This window comes from Felis catus, chromosome B2 (genome assembly GCF_018350175.1).
Source record: "Felis catus isolate Fca126 chromosome B2, F.catus_Fca126_mat1.0, whole genome shotgun sequence".
NCBI classification, from domain to species: domain Eukaryota; kingdom Metazoa; phylum Chordata; class Mammalia; order Carnivora; family Felidae; genus Felis; species Felis catus.
In genome coordinates this window covers 62,961,622-62,976,598 of record NC_058372.1, presented here as the reverse complement: position 1 = coordinate 62,976,598, position 14,977 = coordinate 62,961,622, and the positions used below count along the sequence as shown (strand labels likewise).

The following is a 14,977-nucleotide window of genomic DNA, read 5'->3' as shown; positions in this document are numbered from 1 at the left end:
AAAAAGTCATAGAAGTCTGTAACTCCCAACCTAAAGCCTTCAGAATGGTTTAGTCACTAAGGCATTAAGATGAAAGAAATTCCAAATGAAAATACACTTTTCCCAATATTTTCTCCATATATTTCAAGCAGAATATCTAATTACAAAGTACTAGTACCTATACTCATGAAGTTGGATAAATATTAACATCTTATTTAACATAAGGAATTCACTGTGCAGGACTTTAAGAATGGGTTGTATTTGTCTAAATAGCCTACTGCCCACATTCTCTGGATCTTCTTTCTCACTTGATTAATGAAAACTCCTTTCATGATCAGAATTTATTTAAAATCTTTAAGAAATATACATAAAATGATGATGTCTAAAAGGTATATATGTTACAGAAAAGATCTTGGCATGAGATGGAGGAAACATTTAATCATTCTGTGTATGTGTAATTGTTACTAAATATGATTCTACATAGACTGCCTTTTGCATACATGGTGTGAACACAGAGATTCTCCCTAACTATGAAGTACTTTCATTGACAAGCCAAAACACCTAATACTGTACTATCAGAGATTTCTTCCTCTTTGGAAAGTGCATGTGTTTATAAAACATAAGCTCTGTTACCACTAAAATAGTTCCTAGAAACTCATCGCACAATACTAATAAAGTGTCTAATAATTAAGTCTCACCTCGGAAAGTGTAGAACAGAGATCTATAGGGACTACAATAAAACAAAGAAGTTAACAGAGAAGATATAGAGAGGGAGGAAGGAATAAATCCAGAACAGGAAATGACCCTGGGTTAGAAAATGAAATGTCATTGTCCTGAGCCTTGGGCAACACAAGCATCACCCTAAGGCACTGGGAGTTTGGAAGGAAAGTTCCAAAAAGAAAGGTGATGCCAAAGGAGAGAGGCAACCAAGATAACACTTGACATTTTCTTTGCCTGTGCTGTCAACTCACATGCCTAAATTACTACTGGGCATCTCTACTTAGATATTAAAGGCATCTCTAATTAAATAATTGAAATTGAACTTTTGTTTCCTACTAACAGGTAGGTGCAAGGTACCTTCTCTAAGGTACAAGAATTTCACATCTCAGTAAAAGGCATGGCCATTCACCCAGATTTCCAGTCTAAAAGTCATTCTTGACTCTTGCCTTTCCTTGATTTTCCTACACCCCATCCAATCATCAGCAAGTCTCACTCTTTCTAACATCAAAATAGACTCTGACTCTGTCCACTTCTCTTCAGTTCCACTGTCACTCACTACCCCAAGCTGCCACCTTCTCTCCCCCGGACTCCTGTGATGGTGTCCTAATTGTTCTGTTTCACCTACATTACAGGCTAGTCCTCACATAGCAGCTAGGTTCAGCTATTAAAATGTAAATCATACCACATCCCTCCCTTACTTACAGCCTTCCTACAGTGTCTATGGTTCCTTGCACATGGCTCACAAGGCTTCATCTGTTCTGACCCCTGCTTCTAACACATCATCCCCTATTCCAGTCTCTATGTGGCACTCATACTCCAGTCACAGTGACTTGAAATTTGTTCCTTACGCACACCAGGCTCATTGAAGTCTTAGACCTTTGTACTTCCTGTTTTCTCTCCTGGGATGGTCCTTCCCAGAAGTCGTCACCTAGATGACTTTCTCCCCATTATGCAGGTCTTAGCTCTAATGTCACTTCTTCTGGAAGATCTATAGCTGTTCTCACCTCAATTACTACCTAACATATTACCTTCTTTTATTTTTCTTCATAGGTTTATAACTACCCAAAGTTTTTTTAAAAATGTATTTGTTTACACATGTATTGCCTGTCTCCAACCACTAGAATGTGATTTCCATGCAAATAGGGGCACTGACAGACTTGTTGCTCTAAATCAAGCTTTAGACAGATACTAATCTGGCATATAGGAAGCACAAACAAAACTGTGTTCCTTTCATGGACAATCCATAATGATACCTATGACCAGTCCTAGCAGGTGCCAAACACCAGTATTTGCATAATGCCTTAAAGTTAAGGCCTTTAAGACTATGCCACATCACAGTCAGCAAAAAAACAGAAGAGAAAAAAATTCAAGCTCTATGTGATTTAAAGCAGGTTAATCAAAAAGTCTGACATAAAATGAATCCAGGAACAAACAGTGTTCTTACTTTCAAAAAGAAACTTTAAATTTCCACAGGCTACAGCAACACAGAACAGCTGCCCCGAGAAACTTCACCAAAAGTGTCCTTCAGCAGAAGACTTCCGGTGCTTGGAAATGTTTCAATTGTAAGAAGACTAGCCTGTAGTTCTAGAGTCCTAATGCTGAAAGGAACCTTAAGAGTGATTTAGATCAGCCATCTCATTTCATAAATAAGAAATTAAAGCCACAGAAGTTAAGTAACTGCCCCACCATTACTCTGCAAGACAGAAGTCAGGATGGAACTTGAACTCGGAACTTCTAATTCCAAGGTCAGTTTTTTCTAGTATATCAAGTTGCCTGTATCCTCTGGGTTAAGAATAAAATTTCCCTCATAATTACTGACCTGACTTAAAAGTAATGTTTTGGGACTACAAGGGAGGAAAAAAACTACTTTTTTTTAGTACTAGGTGAAATGGGGAGAATATAAGTAAATATCAAACATTAGTATCAAGAAATGATTAGTTACAATGTTTACAATCATGATAATATAAACAACAATAAATCATATTTTGGGCTCAGAGCAAAGCATTCATTATGACATTTGCACATCCTAAGTGACCAGTAGCCATGAGGGGAAGATTATTACAGTTCCTTCCCCTCATCATATTTTGAGCACAGATCAGGAAGTATCACAAACCACACAATGATATCTTTAAAATGGGGCTACAATCTGTTGGGTTTTAAGAAGGATATGCATATGACAGAAGGTGACAACCAATCAGAAATACTTTTTCCATATTCCTTAGAGATCATTTCTTAGAAAAATTAGTATTTTTCACCAAACATTTCTTTAAAAAATGAGAGGAATTTTCAGGAAGTGGTAAAAATTATGAGAATAGTCTATATACTAATAATTATGCAGTGTGAAGAAAAGCATGAAGTGTTCTCATAAAAAGTGCCTCTGTTTATCCTTCTGGTTAGAAAATATATTGGGATTTTAATATGTTAGGAAGAACATCAACAGAATGTAACCTAACTAAAAAGACAAGTAATTCCTCAAAATGTGAAAATAATGAACATAAATGTGACTATTTCAAATGATTATGGAAGAAGAACCCTTAGCACTGATCCTACATTAATGCTTTCCTGGCATGGGGATCAGTGGAAGTTTCTATCCCATTCATCCCCTGAGGCATGAAATCAATGCCAAACATAGCTATACACAAAGTTAACTTAAATTGAAATGTCTGGTCTCTCAGGTGCAGAAAGATGCCAGCTGAACAAGTAATGGACATTCCTACCTGCCCAATTAATGAGAAACCAATAAGAACTACCTTAAAAGGATAAACTTTGCTTTTTCATACTCCCTTCTAGGAGGGGCACATTGCAAGCATGGTCATGCCAGGAAAAATCATAAAATTTAAAAACATAATCCGCCCTTTTAAAGTGCATACAAACATTTATTGATCAAGTTGTTTTATGGGGAGATGGAATCAGGGAGTGGATCTCATTTATTTTCCATGGCTGGGCCCTGGTGGTTTGTTGTCAAGAAAAATAAAGACTTTAATGAAGCCCATAAATTTATTTACTTCTTTGTATATTAAGTAATTGGTAATTTCATTGTACAGCAAGTTTAGGCTGATGTATTTGTTCAGTATTCCTAGAAGGACCATAGTTTGTAATATGGCAAGTGACATCTCTGTTTCATGAATAGAAAAAAATAAAAGACAAACCAAACTGCAGAATAAAAGGGGATTAGGAAGAAAAAAACAAGACTGCCAGTTTCTGTTTTGCTCTTTTACCTAACTAAATAATAAGCACTATGAGGCAAGAAGTAAAATGTAAAAAAGGAAAAACAAAGAATAATAAACTTTCATGATTTCAGTGCTCATAAACTGAAAAGCAAGAGGACATAATTATGCTAGAGAAATTTAATTTTGTATATGGTGTTTCAAAAGTCAAGCATGATACACATTTGAACAGCGAAGTGTTTAAAAAGTTTAGTTACTAATTACAATGGTTCCAGAGGTAATTCTTCAACTAGCTCATAGCACAAGGCTTGAAGCAAAGCCTTTTTTTTTTTTTCAAAAGTGCTATTTTGGTAGAGATGAAGTGAGTTTTCCAGGTCATATTTAGCAAGACCAACCTTTATTTACTTTTTTGCTTTTAAAATGAAATGGCTAAATGGAAAAAATCTATTTTTAAATAGCAAGAACTGGCTTCCAAATTAATTCTTCCATTCTAAATAAGCGTGAGGCAGAGTTTATGAAGAACTTCCGTATTTACAAGTATCAATGGGGCCTTTGACTTGCTGAATATCTTCCAGGAAGAGAAATATGATACAAGTTACATTTCCTGAGAGTGAAGTGAGAGATGCTTGGAGTTTATAGTAAGTCATTTCTTTCCCAGCTGACACCCACCATCACCTGTCACGTTACAAGCGATTTGGCCAGCAGGGCCTGGAGGGTTTATCTGAAATGCCTTCCTCCCAAGCTGGGTGGTGATGTTTGAGTTTCACAGCCACAGAGACTCTGAAATCTCACCCTTTTTGTGCTTGCTAAGCGGATTCAGACAGATAGATCATTAATGGGAAAACAAAGCTTCGATGACTCTCTAGTAATCATATGTCTGTTATGATTAGCACTTGTTCATCATGACATTGTAAATGACTTCCCATTGAAAACAAGCCCTTCTACTATATGACATTCAGATAACAGAAATGAAGGATGGACTAGAGAAGCCACACTTCAGAAAGGCTTTGAAAGTAACTTTTTCAGGTGTTTCCATCCAAAAAAAGCAAGGAAGAAAGAAGGAAGGAAGGAAGGAAAGAAAGAAAGAAAGAAAGAAAGAAAGAAAGAAAGAAAGAAAGAGAAAGAGAGAGAGAGTGAGGGAGGGAGGGAGGGAGGAAGGAAGGAAGGAAGGAAGGAAGAAGGAGAGAAAGAAAGAAAGAAAGAGAGAGAGGGAGGGAGGGAGGGAGGAATAAGGAAAGAAAGAAAGAAAGAAAAAAGAGAAAGAAAGAAAGAAAGAAAGAAAGAAAGAAAGAAAGAAAGAAAGAAAGAAAGAAAGAAAGAAAAGAAAGAGAAGGAGGGAGGGAGGAAGGAAGGAAGGAAGAAGAAAAGAAAGAGAAAAAAGAAAGAGGAAGGAAGGAAGGAAGGAAGGAAGGAAAGAGAGAAAGAAAGAAAGAAAGAAAGAAAGAAAGAAAGAAAGAAAGAAAGAAAGAAAGAAAGAAAGAAAGAAAGAAAGAAAGAAAGAAAAGAATTAACCCTGGGTAAACTTCACGCCCAAGAGGTCCTCTGAAAACTGGTGTCCTTCCTGACTCTAGGGGTTTGGCTTCTGCCTCAGGATCATTTACACCTAACTGAAAGCTGTGATTTTCCTAGTGGCATATATTCAGCTGTTTGGGGATTTCCCCCCCTAGAATGTAATGCTATTGCTCTCACACCTTCACTTTATTTTAGACAGCTTTATTGAGGTATACCTGTGGTACTGTGGCTTCTCCTCAGATCTTCCAAATTATTCACCTTTCACTTTATTTTTATCAATAAAGTTCAAGCTCCTTAGGCTGGCACAGAAGTCCTCTCAGAACAGCACCTCAGTCTGCCCTTGCAGCCTCCTCTATCCCGCAGACACTCTGCTCACCTGTGTTCACTACCACAACACGGGATTTCTTACCATTCTTCAAACTGTCTTGACCTTTAAATGATACTCCCTCTAACTACCGCATACTGGCCCCCGCCTCACCTGGCAAATTCTTCTTATGGCTCAAGCTTCTACTTCTCACATCTTTTGTGAAGCTTTCCCTAGTTCCCTCAAAATGGCTTCATCTGTTCTTCATCTTCATCTACATACATACATCTAAAGATTGCAACTATATTCCACAATAGCTAATTGTTGACATATCTATCTTTGCAGACAGAAATAACGCCAGGGATCATGTCTTTATTTATCCTTAAATCCTCAGTGCCTGGCACATAGTGAGTCTTCAGTGTCATTTAGGAATCAAATGAAATACTTTGTTAGAAGTTCTTCATTCACTGCCATTAAAGCTGAATTGACAAATAATAGGGAGAGTATATTATAAAATATTTTTTCTGTATACCTTGTAAGCAAAGGGAATTTTATACTCTTATCATGGGTAAATTAGAAGATAGAAATGTAAAGATAATAGGGAGGAATGCCTAATCCATATGTCTATGAGCTTTGAGTCCCATAGAAAAAAAGAATGCCAAGAGTTGATTTGATTAATTTGTTCAATATAGTGTGATGCTTTATGCCTTGGACATGGCCTTGAGGTCCAGGGGACAGTTAGAGAGAGGATCACTGAACCCATGTCTTCACTCTCCAGAGCATACACACACACCCCACTTAGCTATAAGCCACAGAGCAATTCAGGCACCTGAGGACTGAGGTTAAGCAGCCATGAGTAAGGATTGGCTAGGGCCCAATAGAGTGGCATTTTCATGGAGAGGTCTCCCAACAAACACAGGGGTGACATGCAGAAACAAGGAGATTAGAACACAAGGATAAGAGTATACTTTCTTTTGAACATAAGCACATGTGCAAAACTCTTCGGGCTCCCCAAAATAACAAGATATGTTTTTAAGAGGGGACTGAGGTTCCATAGCTGTGCAGGTAGAGTAGGAATCATCACAGTGTAGGCACTGATGTCAATATGACATCATTTGAACCGAATAGTAATGGGACCTGGGAACATTTGGATTATCTGAGCCAGAATGAGATTAGCACTACATGAAAAGTATACTGAACTACAAAAAAGAAGGAGGAGGAGGAAGAGGAGGAGGAGGAGGAGGAGAAGAGAAGAAGAGGAAGAAATCTTGCCTGAGGATATCAGTGAGGGCTGTATCTAGAAGGTTGAGCGTGTACTGAACTTTCTAGGATATGTAAGATTCAAATTGGCCAAAATGATGGGCAGAACATGACAGATAGAGAGAAACAGGTACAGAAAGGCAGTGTAGAGAGATACTTAGGTCAGGGACTTTCGAGACAGGGCAGTGGACACCAGCAACTTTGAAAGAAATCTCCACAGTGTTCAAGAAGACCTGGTCAGTGGGGTGCCTGGGTGGCTCAGTCAGTTAACCGACCAACTTCAGCTCAGGTCATGATCTTGCAGTTCCTGAGTTTGAGCCCCAAAATGAGCTCACTACTGTCAGCCTGTCAGTGCAGAGCCTGCTTCAGAGGCTCTGTCCCCCTCTCTCTGCCTCTCCCCCTGATTGAGCCATCCTAAACATAAATAAATGTTAAAAAAAAAAAGAACTCCTGGTTAAATATGAGGGAGCTAAGGGATGTGTGAGGAAGTAAAAGTGGTCAGTAACATTATTCCTTTGGGAAGTTTGGGAGTGAAAGGGACTGTCAAGGGAAAAAGTTTCTAGAACAGCGAAGGATTAAGTATATATTTGTAGACTAAGAGGCCAGGATACTGTGGAGAGGGACATTGAAAACAGAAGAGCAAAGGAGATCATGGGTGGATCAAGGTATTAAAGGAGGCTGACAAGGAGAAGATTAAGAGCACAAGTGAAGGGGTTAACCTTTGAAACCAGCAGGGTCGCCTCTAGAAAGGACAGCTGAAGCAGGAAAATTCTGAAGTAGAGAGCAGAGGTTGAGATGGTTCAAATAAGAGGAATACCTTGGGTGCAAAAGATCTGGTCAATTCAATCTCATATTCATCCAACCAGATGTGAACTCTACATGGCACTACCACACATGTCCGTATTAATTGAAATTTTCACTGAATTTGTGATTGTTTCTAAATTGCATGGATATAGCCATGGTGAGAGGAATGATTAAAGTCAATTATTTCAATATATTGCTTTTTAGCTTAAAATTATAAAAATTTCACCTAATCTGGAACAAATGTACTTTAAGAAATGTAAGTGTTAACTAAAATGAGGCAACACGAGCACCTGGGTGGCTCAGTCGGCTGAGCATCTGACTTTGGCTCAGGTCATGATCTCATGGTTTATGAGTTCAAGCCCCATGTCAGGGCCAACAGCTCAGAGCCTGGAGCCTGCTTCGGATTCTGTGTCTCCCTCTCTTTCTGCCCATTCCCTGCCTCTCTCTCAAAAATAAATAAACATTAATTTTTTTTTTAATGAGGCAATAGACAAGGTGTACCAAGCTTATTTGAGTCACACAAAATAACATAAGCAGCTTTTGGCTAACCAGGCTTATTTTCTGATTACCTTTCCTGGTTAAGTTGAAGGAATTGAAATGATAATAAATCAATGGTTTATTAGCCAACACAATTATTCTTCCTTGATGGACATACATTTCAAAGTTTATCATTGAAATCAAAATTGTACATCACTGATTCTCTGTCTCAGAATGAAGATTACACTATCCAATGTTATTTTATTAAACACAGATGGTTTGCTCAATCTACAAAAAAATCTGTCAAGTTCTTATAAAGTTATTCTTAAGCACTAGTATAACAAAACATCAGCATTACTACAGTCAATTCTCTGCCTAATTTATAAACTTAAGATCATGCTTAAATTTAGGTTTACAGCCATTGTAAAAGCAATACATTTGCAACCACCTAAGGTTAATAACTAATTAATCCTCACAGCATTTTAATGGGTCACATAAGATTAATGGTGACTTGAGGGACGTGCTTATGTGCCTTCTGTCTTTTCTATACTCTGAAAACCTGCACTGCACACTCCACAGATACATACTCACAGCCCCCATCCAAGCCAAAGCTCTGCTGTCTCTTAGGAGATTAGATTTATTGAATAGAAAAATAAGTGAAGAAAGAAGAAGAATCAAATATATAATCTAACAATAGTAGATTAATCAATGCCTGTCAAATTAGCCCAAGTAATTACCAAAGTAAAACACCTTGATTTTATTACTTTATGATGACATTTGCATTATTATGACTTCTAAGTAGTATATTTAACTGGCACCTTACTATTCTCAAAGTAACTGCCATAAGGACATTTTAAGGTAAGATAATTTCATACAATTAGCCATAATAAAATAGGAAATAAGCTCTAAAGACATCCTGTTGAACACTGTACCTATAGTCAGTAACAATACCCTGGACACTTAAAAATGTGTTAAGAGGGTAGATCTCATGTTAAATGTTCAAATGAAACATATGAACAAATGAAATGAAATAAAATAAAACAAAAATAAAATAGATATGAATGTTGTAGAATCTATACACATATAATCAATTACTGACATTTTTTACCTTTCCCCAAACAATATTGAATTATATGAAATCTGAAGGAGAAAAATCACAACTTTTTAAAATTTGGTGATGATAATATTAAATGTTTCCAAAATTGGTAAATGGAAATACTAAACTGATAATATTTCATATTATATTACATTTTAGTAGCCATTTCTATACAAAGCAATTTGTTACTGTAATATATTAACATCCCTAAATTTGCTAGAAAAAAATAACATTGATTCTTAAGATAGGTTCTTGTGATGGAGATGTAAATATTTCCAGGCATCCTTAAAATCTGTCTAATCATACTCTTAAAATTCTGTTCTAGGGATGCCTGGATGGTTCAGTCAGTTAAGCATCTGACTCTTGATTTTGGCTTAGGTCATGATCTCACAGTTCATGGGATCAAGCTCCATGTGGTGTTCCATACTGACAGCATGGGGCCTGCTTAAGATTCTCTCTCCCTCTCCCTTTACCCCTCCCCTTTCACTCTCTCTCTCAAAATAAATAAAATAACATTTAAAAAAATTCTGTTCTAATATATATAATTTGGCTATATTGTATGATTTAAAGAATTCAGTAGTTGTGAACCTATAAGGCTTTTCTTTTCATCTTAAGAATATTGGACTTGGGCACCTGGGTGGCTCAGTTGGTTGAGTGCCCAACTTCAGCTCAGGTCATGATCTCACAATTTGTGAGTTTGAGCCCCATGTCAGTCTCTGTGCTGACAGCTCAGAGCCTGAAGCCTGCTTTGGATTCTGTGTCTTCCTCTCTCTCTGTCCCTCATCCAATCACATTCTTTCTCTCTCTCTCTCTCAAAAATAAAAAATTTAAAAAAAAAAATTAAAAAAAAAAGAGTATCGGACTTAAAGGCTCACCTCACATTTTTGGTATGGCAAACTACAATTGAGGAAATACATAAAACTTATGTGTAACAGTCATTCAATCTCATACTAACAGCTGGAGAACTTTTTAATTAAGTCACTTTTCCTTACATGGGAAAGTTCTTATCTACAGAATGATAGGATGGCCCAAATGAAAACCCAAGGGACGTATAAATAATAATTCCCTATATTTTTATGGAATTGTGAAGTAATCCTCCTGAAACATTCAAAGATTAGAAGCTTCAGTGCGAGAGTTCTAAACATAGTTTTTAGAGCCACAGATTTTAACTGGTTTTGAGAGCTTGGAGAGGTCCCAAAGAGCAATAAAAATGAAAGATGAGTTAGAAAACCTGTCCTTATGAGGGAAAGACTGAAAAACAGCCTTGTGTGAGATGCTAAAGGAAGTTGACCCTTTATGAGGAAATGGCTGGTACTGAGTCCCATGGCCCGTGCTCGATGATAGAAGGCAACACATCTCAGCTCCTTGATCAAGGCAAGAGAAAAGTGCAGTTTTTCCTTGTGCCATGTGTCTCTCCAGCAGGATCCAGAAGGCAAGACTGGACCCACATTCTTTCACCATTGTAATCTGAGAGCCTAGCAGAGTCCACAGTGAACTCAATAAATGCTTTTTGAATAAAAGAATGAGCTCCACGCTACCTCGTATTCATTATAGTGACTTATTGAATGCTACCTTTTATTCACCTGTTAACAGAACAGAAACATTTCAGGAACCCCTAATACTTATGTAGTAAGATACTGCTTTTACTTGTAATTGCTACAAGCTTTTAGTTGAAAAAACAAAACTTAATGACAAAAGTTTTAAATGATAATGTCTAATGCTACCGAAGATACTGGGTATTATACAGAAGGATAAAACAAACAATGATGAAACATAATTAGAAGTATATATCAAGATCTCTAAAAATGAACTGGTAATTCCACTGAGAAAAATCAATCTTATGGAAATAATTCTAAACACAGAGAAAAATAACCTTCCTGGATGTTGTGATGTTATTTATAATGATAAAATCTGGAAGTAACATAAAGGTCCATGTAGAAAAGACATGAGCATAGGGTGAATCATTCAACACTAACACAGACAAGGTATAAATCATGCTTTAATATACAAAACAGCTTTCCCCATACTTAGGATTGTTTCTAAGGGAACTGTTAAGGTTCAGAGAACTCAAATAACTCCTAAAAAAAAAACTACCCATCTTCCAAATATATAATTTGGGGTTTCCTCCTTGTGGAGGATTATTATGTTTATAAAAACATAAAATGAAAATGAGAATAGCTCCTATGAGCTCTTTTTTTTTTTCCACGTAAAGCTGTGAAAAGAAATAGCCCTTGTTTCCAGAGAGTAATCATCAATTTAATGAAACAGAGAGAGAGAAGATTCCTCTTCACTGGAGGTTATTTCTTTGTAACGAAAGCAAAGGGGACCATACGTGTCGATTATGCCACTGTGTCTAGCCACACTATTCAAACTCATAAAAACTTATTGATCTGTGTTGATTATTGTTTTTCACACATAGCCTCATGTACCCTCATTCTTAGAACTGGTTCAGTGGCAAAAGATACCAGCTCATAGGAATCATTCCAAATAAGAGAGACAACAGACTGGAAACACGCATCAGCACTCCTGTCTCGCCTCTTTCACTAATGGATCATAGCATTCTAATTGGCTGAATCTAATAATGGCCTCAGAATCCTTCTCAACACAGTATTCCAGATAGCCACTAGCTATCAATCATGGAACCTCAGAGATAAGGCTTTTTACCATCCTTGAAATCAACAAATCAGGGTAATTCACTTCCCTGGTACATTTGAAATCAGATGATTTCCTCATTGGCCAGTCAAAATAAGAGAGTGTTGCCCCTTCAGAATCAACAGTATGTGGGAATTCAACATTTATCAACCCTTCTAAAATATTCAACTGCTAAGACATTTTTATTTAGTTATTTGGGACATTTTTTTAAAAACATGTTTCTATAGAAACAACTAATGAAAGAACTGTATTATACCAAGAAAATAAGGTGCTCTGTAGTATATGCATGTTTTGTGTATGTTTTCTCTCAAAATTTCACCATTTTGCCCTTATAATTGCCAAAACACAACTTAAAGATAATCAGAGTATGATCACCTGGGATATATAACTCTCAATATGTACAGAAATAATGAATTATTTCTTTTGCACAACCAAGGGTACTTGTTGTAGATACAAGAAGCCAAGGAAATGAATCTTTTAAAGCCCACAAATACTTTCATTTTCTATCCCAAGGAACACTGAGGAAATGGACACAAATTTAAAATAAAAGCAAATACATAAAGTCCCTCAAAGTTCCTTGAGCATGTATCACCATTAAGTGTACAATGTTTATTCGAAGGGCCCCTGCAAAAGTAGCCCTTGGGATTCCCGCATTAAGCCAGGCTCAAGGCACTGAGGGTGCCCAGTAAGTATCTGACCAACACATTCTTTCAATCTCTCCCCTCATGAATCTCACCTGGAAGATGACAGAACTATAAAAATAATCTCAGGCACAAAGAGAATCCTCATTTTCCACATAAAATAGCATCTGTCTTTTCCTATGCTGATTCTGCAAGGCAGCTTATTTACAAATACATAAACAGCTGCAACTTTACTCCAGTCTTATTGAAAAATCAAAATGGCATCATGCAAGAGAAGCATCCTAGCATACTTGGCTCAATGAGTGAAATGTAAATGGAGATGAGCCAAGCTACTTGACACTTGCTAGTCAGCTTAAGCAGATACCCTCCAGTTTCCTGTAGTGGAGGTCCCAGGGTTCTGCCTGTAGAGCCAGGGAATTTACTTACATTGATAGCCCAGGGATCACACAATGATTTAGAGCTAAAGGTTGGAAAATAAATGTCAAGTTGTGGCTATATCTATTATCACACATATCAAAGGGGAATAGCATTGCCTAAATGTGGCAGGAAATTTTCCAACGTAACTACTTAAAATCAGCTACATCTTCTTATATACAGTTCCAATGAATTTTAAAAAGTTTTCACTCCAATCCTTTAGCCACCTGGGCAGAATTAGAGGAATTTAAATTGTCAGGAAGAAGGCAGGAGAAAAAATGCACTTTAATTTTTATAACAGAATTTATTGCCTTTCTTAAATTCTTTAATTAAGGTTATCTACTACTAGTTTAAAATCATATATATATATATATTCATATATATGTTACATATTGACTTTATGTATCATATACATATGTGTGTACATATATATATTCATATATATGTTACATATTGACTTTATGTATCATAAAGTCATGTATCATATACATGTGTGTGTATATATATACATATACACATTCATATATATGTTACATATTGACTTTTCTTTACTGGATATGAATACCTAAACATGGGACTGCTGTTCTCTGAGTGTTTAATGCCTGTATGTGAAGCCACCTAAAAGTCACCCATAACAGTACAGTCATATCTGCTGAAGTGCCCTGCCTGACAATCACCCATTATATCCCCCAATATCAGATCACTCTTTTCCTTAGCACTCTTATTTCTTACCAATTAATGAGCAGTTTAATTTTAAGGAACCATATCATTAAACTAAAATCATCTTAAGAATCACAAAATAGAAGGTTTTAACTTTTCTCAAGGAAAAAGTTAGCTAGGGACCTAGTTTAGACAGAGAATCTGAAGATAGGCAACAAGATAATTAATGCTATCTCCCTTTGAGAATCCACATGCTAAGATTCTCAACAACCTTTTCTGGTAATTTAAATGTTAGGCTACTCATCAAGAAGTGAAAACATCTATATATGTTTTCACACAAAAACATCTGTGTTGTATATTAAACCAGAGTTTTAATGCTTATTTCACTGCAGTGCATTCATAAACTGGAATGTTCGTCTTGGACTCAAAGACTAAATATCATGATCATATATGCTATATCTGCCTTCCTGATGACTCAAGCTTTTTGAATTACTATGTGTTCATCCTCCAACTGTATGCAGACCATATGGGGAATTTTTATTGCCCTGTATAGTTGCTGACCAACTGTCAGTATTTAAATGGTACATAATACCTTTTTTTTTTAATCTCAGGTTTATCAGTAGAAAAAGAATAATAAAGAAAGAAAAAGTTTGGGAAATCAATTCTGAAATGAAATGTGTATCAAGACCATCTTATAATGATGTTATCATCTTACGTTATTATGTACTCTACACCTTATATAAAAGGAATATCTAAAGGCTAGGTTCTTTTGTTTTAATTTATCATGAAGCATAGTAAACGTAGAAAATGGTTACAATAAATATCAGCCTCTTGTCTTGAAATCTACACTGAGTCTTCTGTTTTAAGGTCCACATTTTAAAATTTAACTTTGGTTATATCTACTTTAAACATAAATAATACTTCTTCAAAATGGTTTTAATTACTATTCTGCAAAGACTATGCCTATATCTGTATGGGTGAATGGCATTTATACCATAGGATAGGATCAGATTCCAAAGATTATTAAAAACAACAAATATACAAACAGCCCACTTACCACAGCATTCAAGTGAGTATGACACCATTGAGAAGATTTTTTTTTTATTTTTTAAACAAATTATTTGAAATTTTCTTAGAAAATAGTTCATGTAATATTATTAAAATGTAAAGAAAAATTTACTTACATGGTATCTCTAAAAAGAAATGCACTTCCCAATTTGAAACAGGTTTTATCACCTTCACAAAATGCACGTCTCAGAGAAAAGCTCTCTCCTAGGTCAAAACCTATAAA

At 36.2% G+C, this 14,977-nt stretch overlaps 1 protein-coding gene across 2 annotated transcripts in view; it reads right to left on the bottom strand.

Moving 5' to 3' along the window:
- Positions 1 to 14,977, bottom strand: part of COL19A1 (collagen type XIX alpha 1 chain) — a 349,696-nt gene that overhangs the window by 306,981 nt on the left and 27,738 nt on the right. For both annotated transcript variants that reach the window (XM_045057717.1, XM_045057718.1), the window contains exon 4: positions 14,871 to 14,970. In XM_045057717.1, the coding sequence (XP_044913652.1) occupies positions 14,871 to 14,970 (100 nt within the window). The remainder of the gene's footprint in view (positions 1 to 14,870; positions 14,971 to 14,977) is intronic.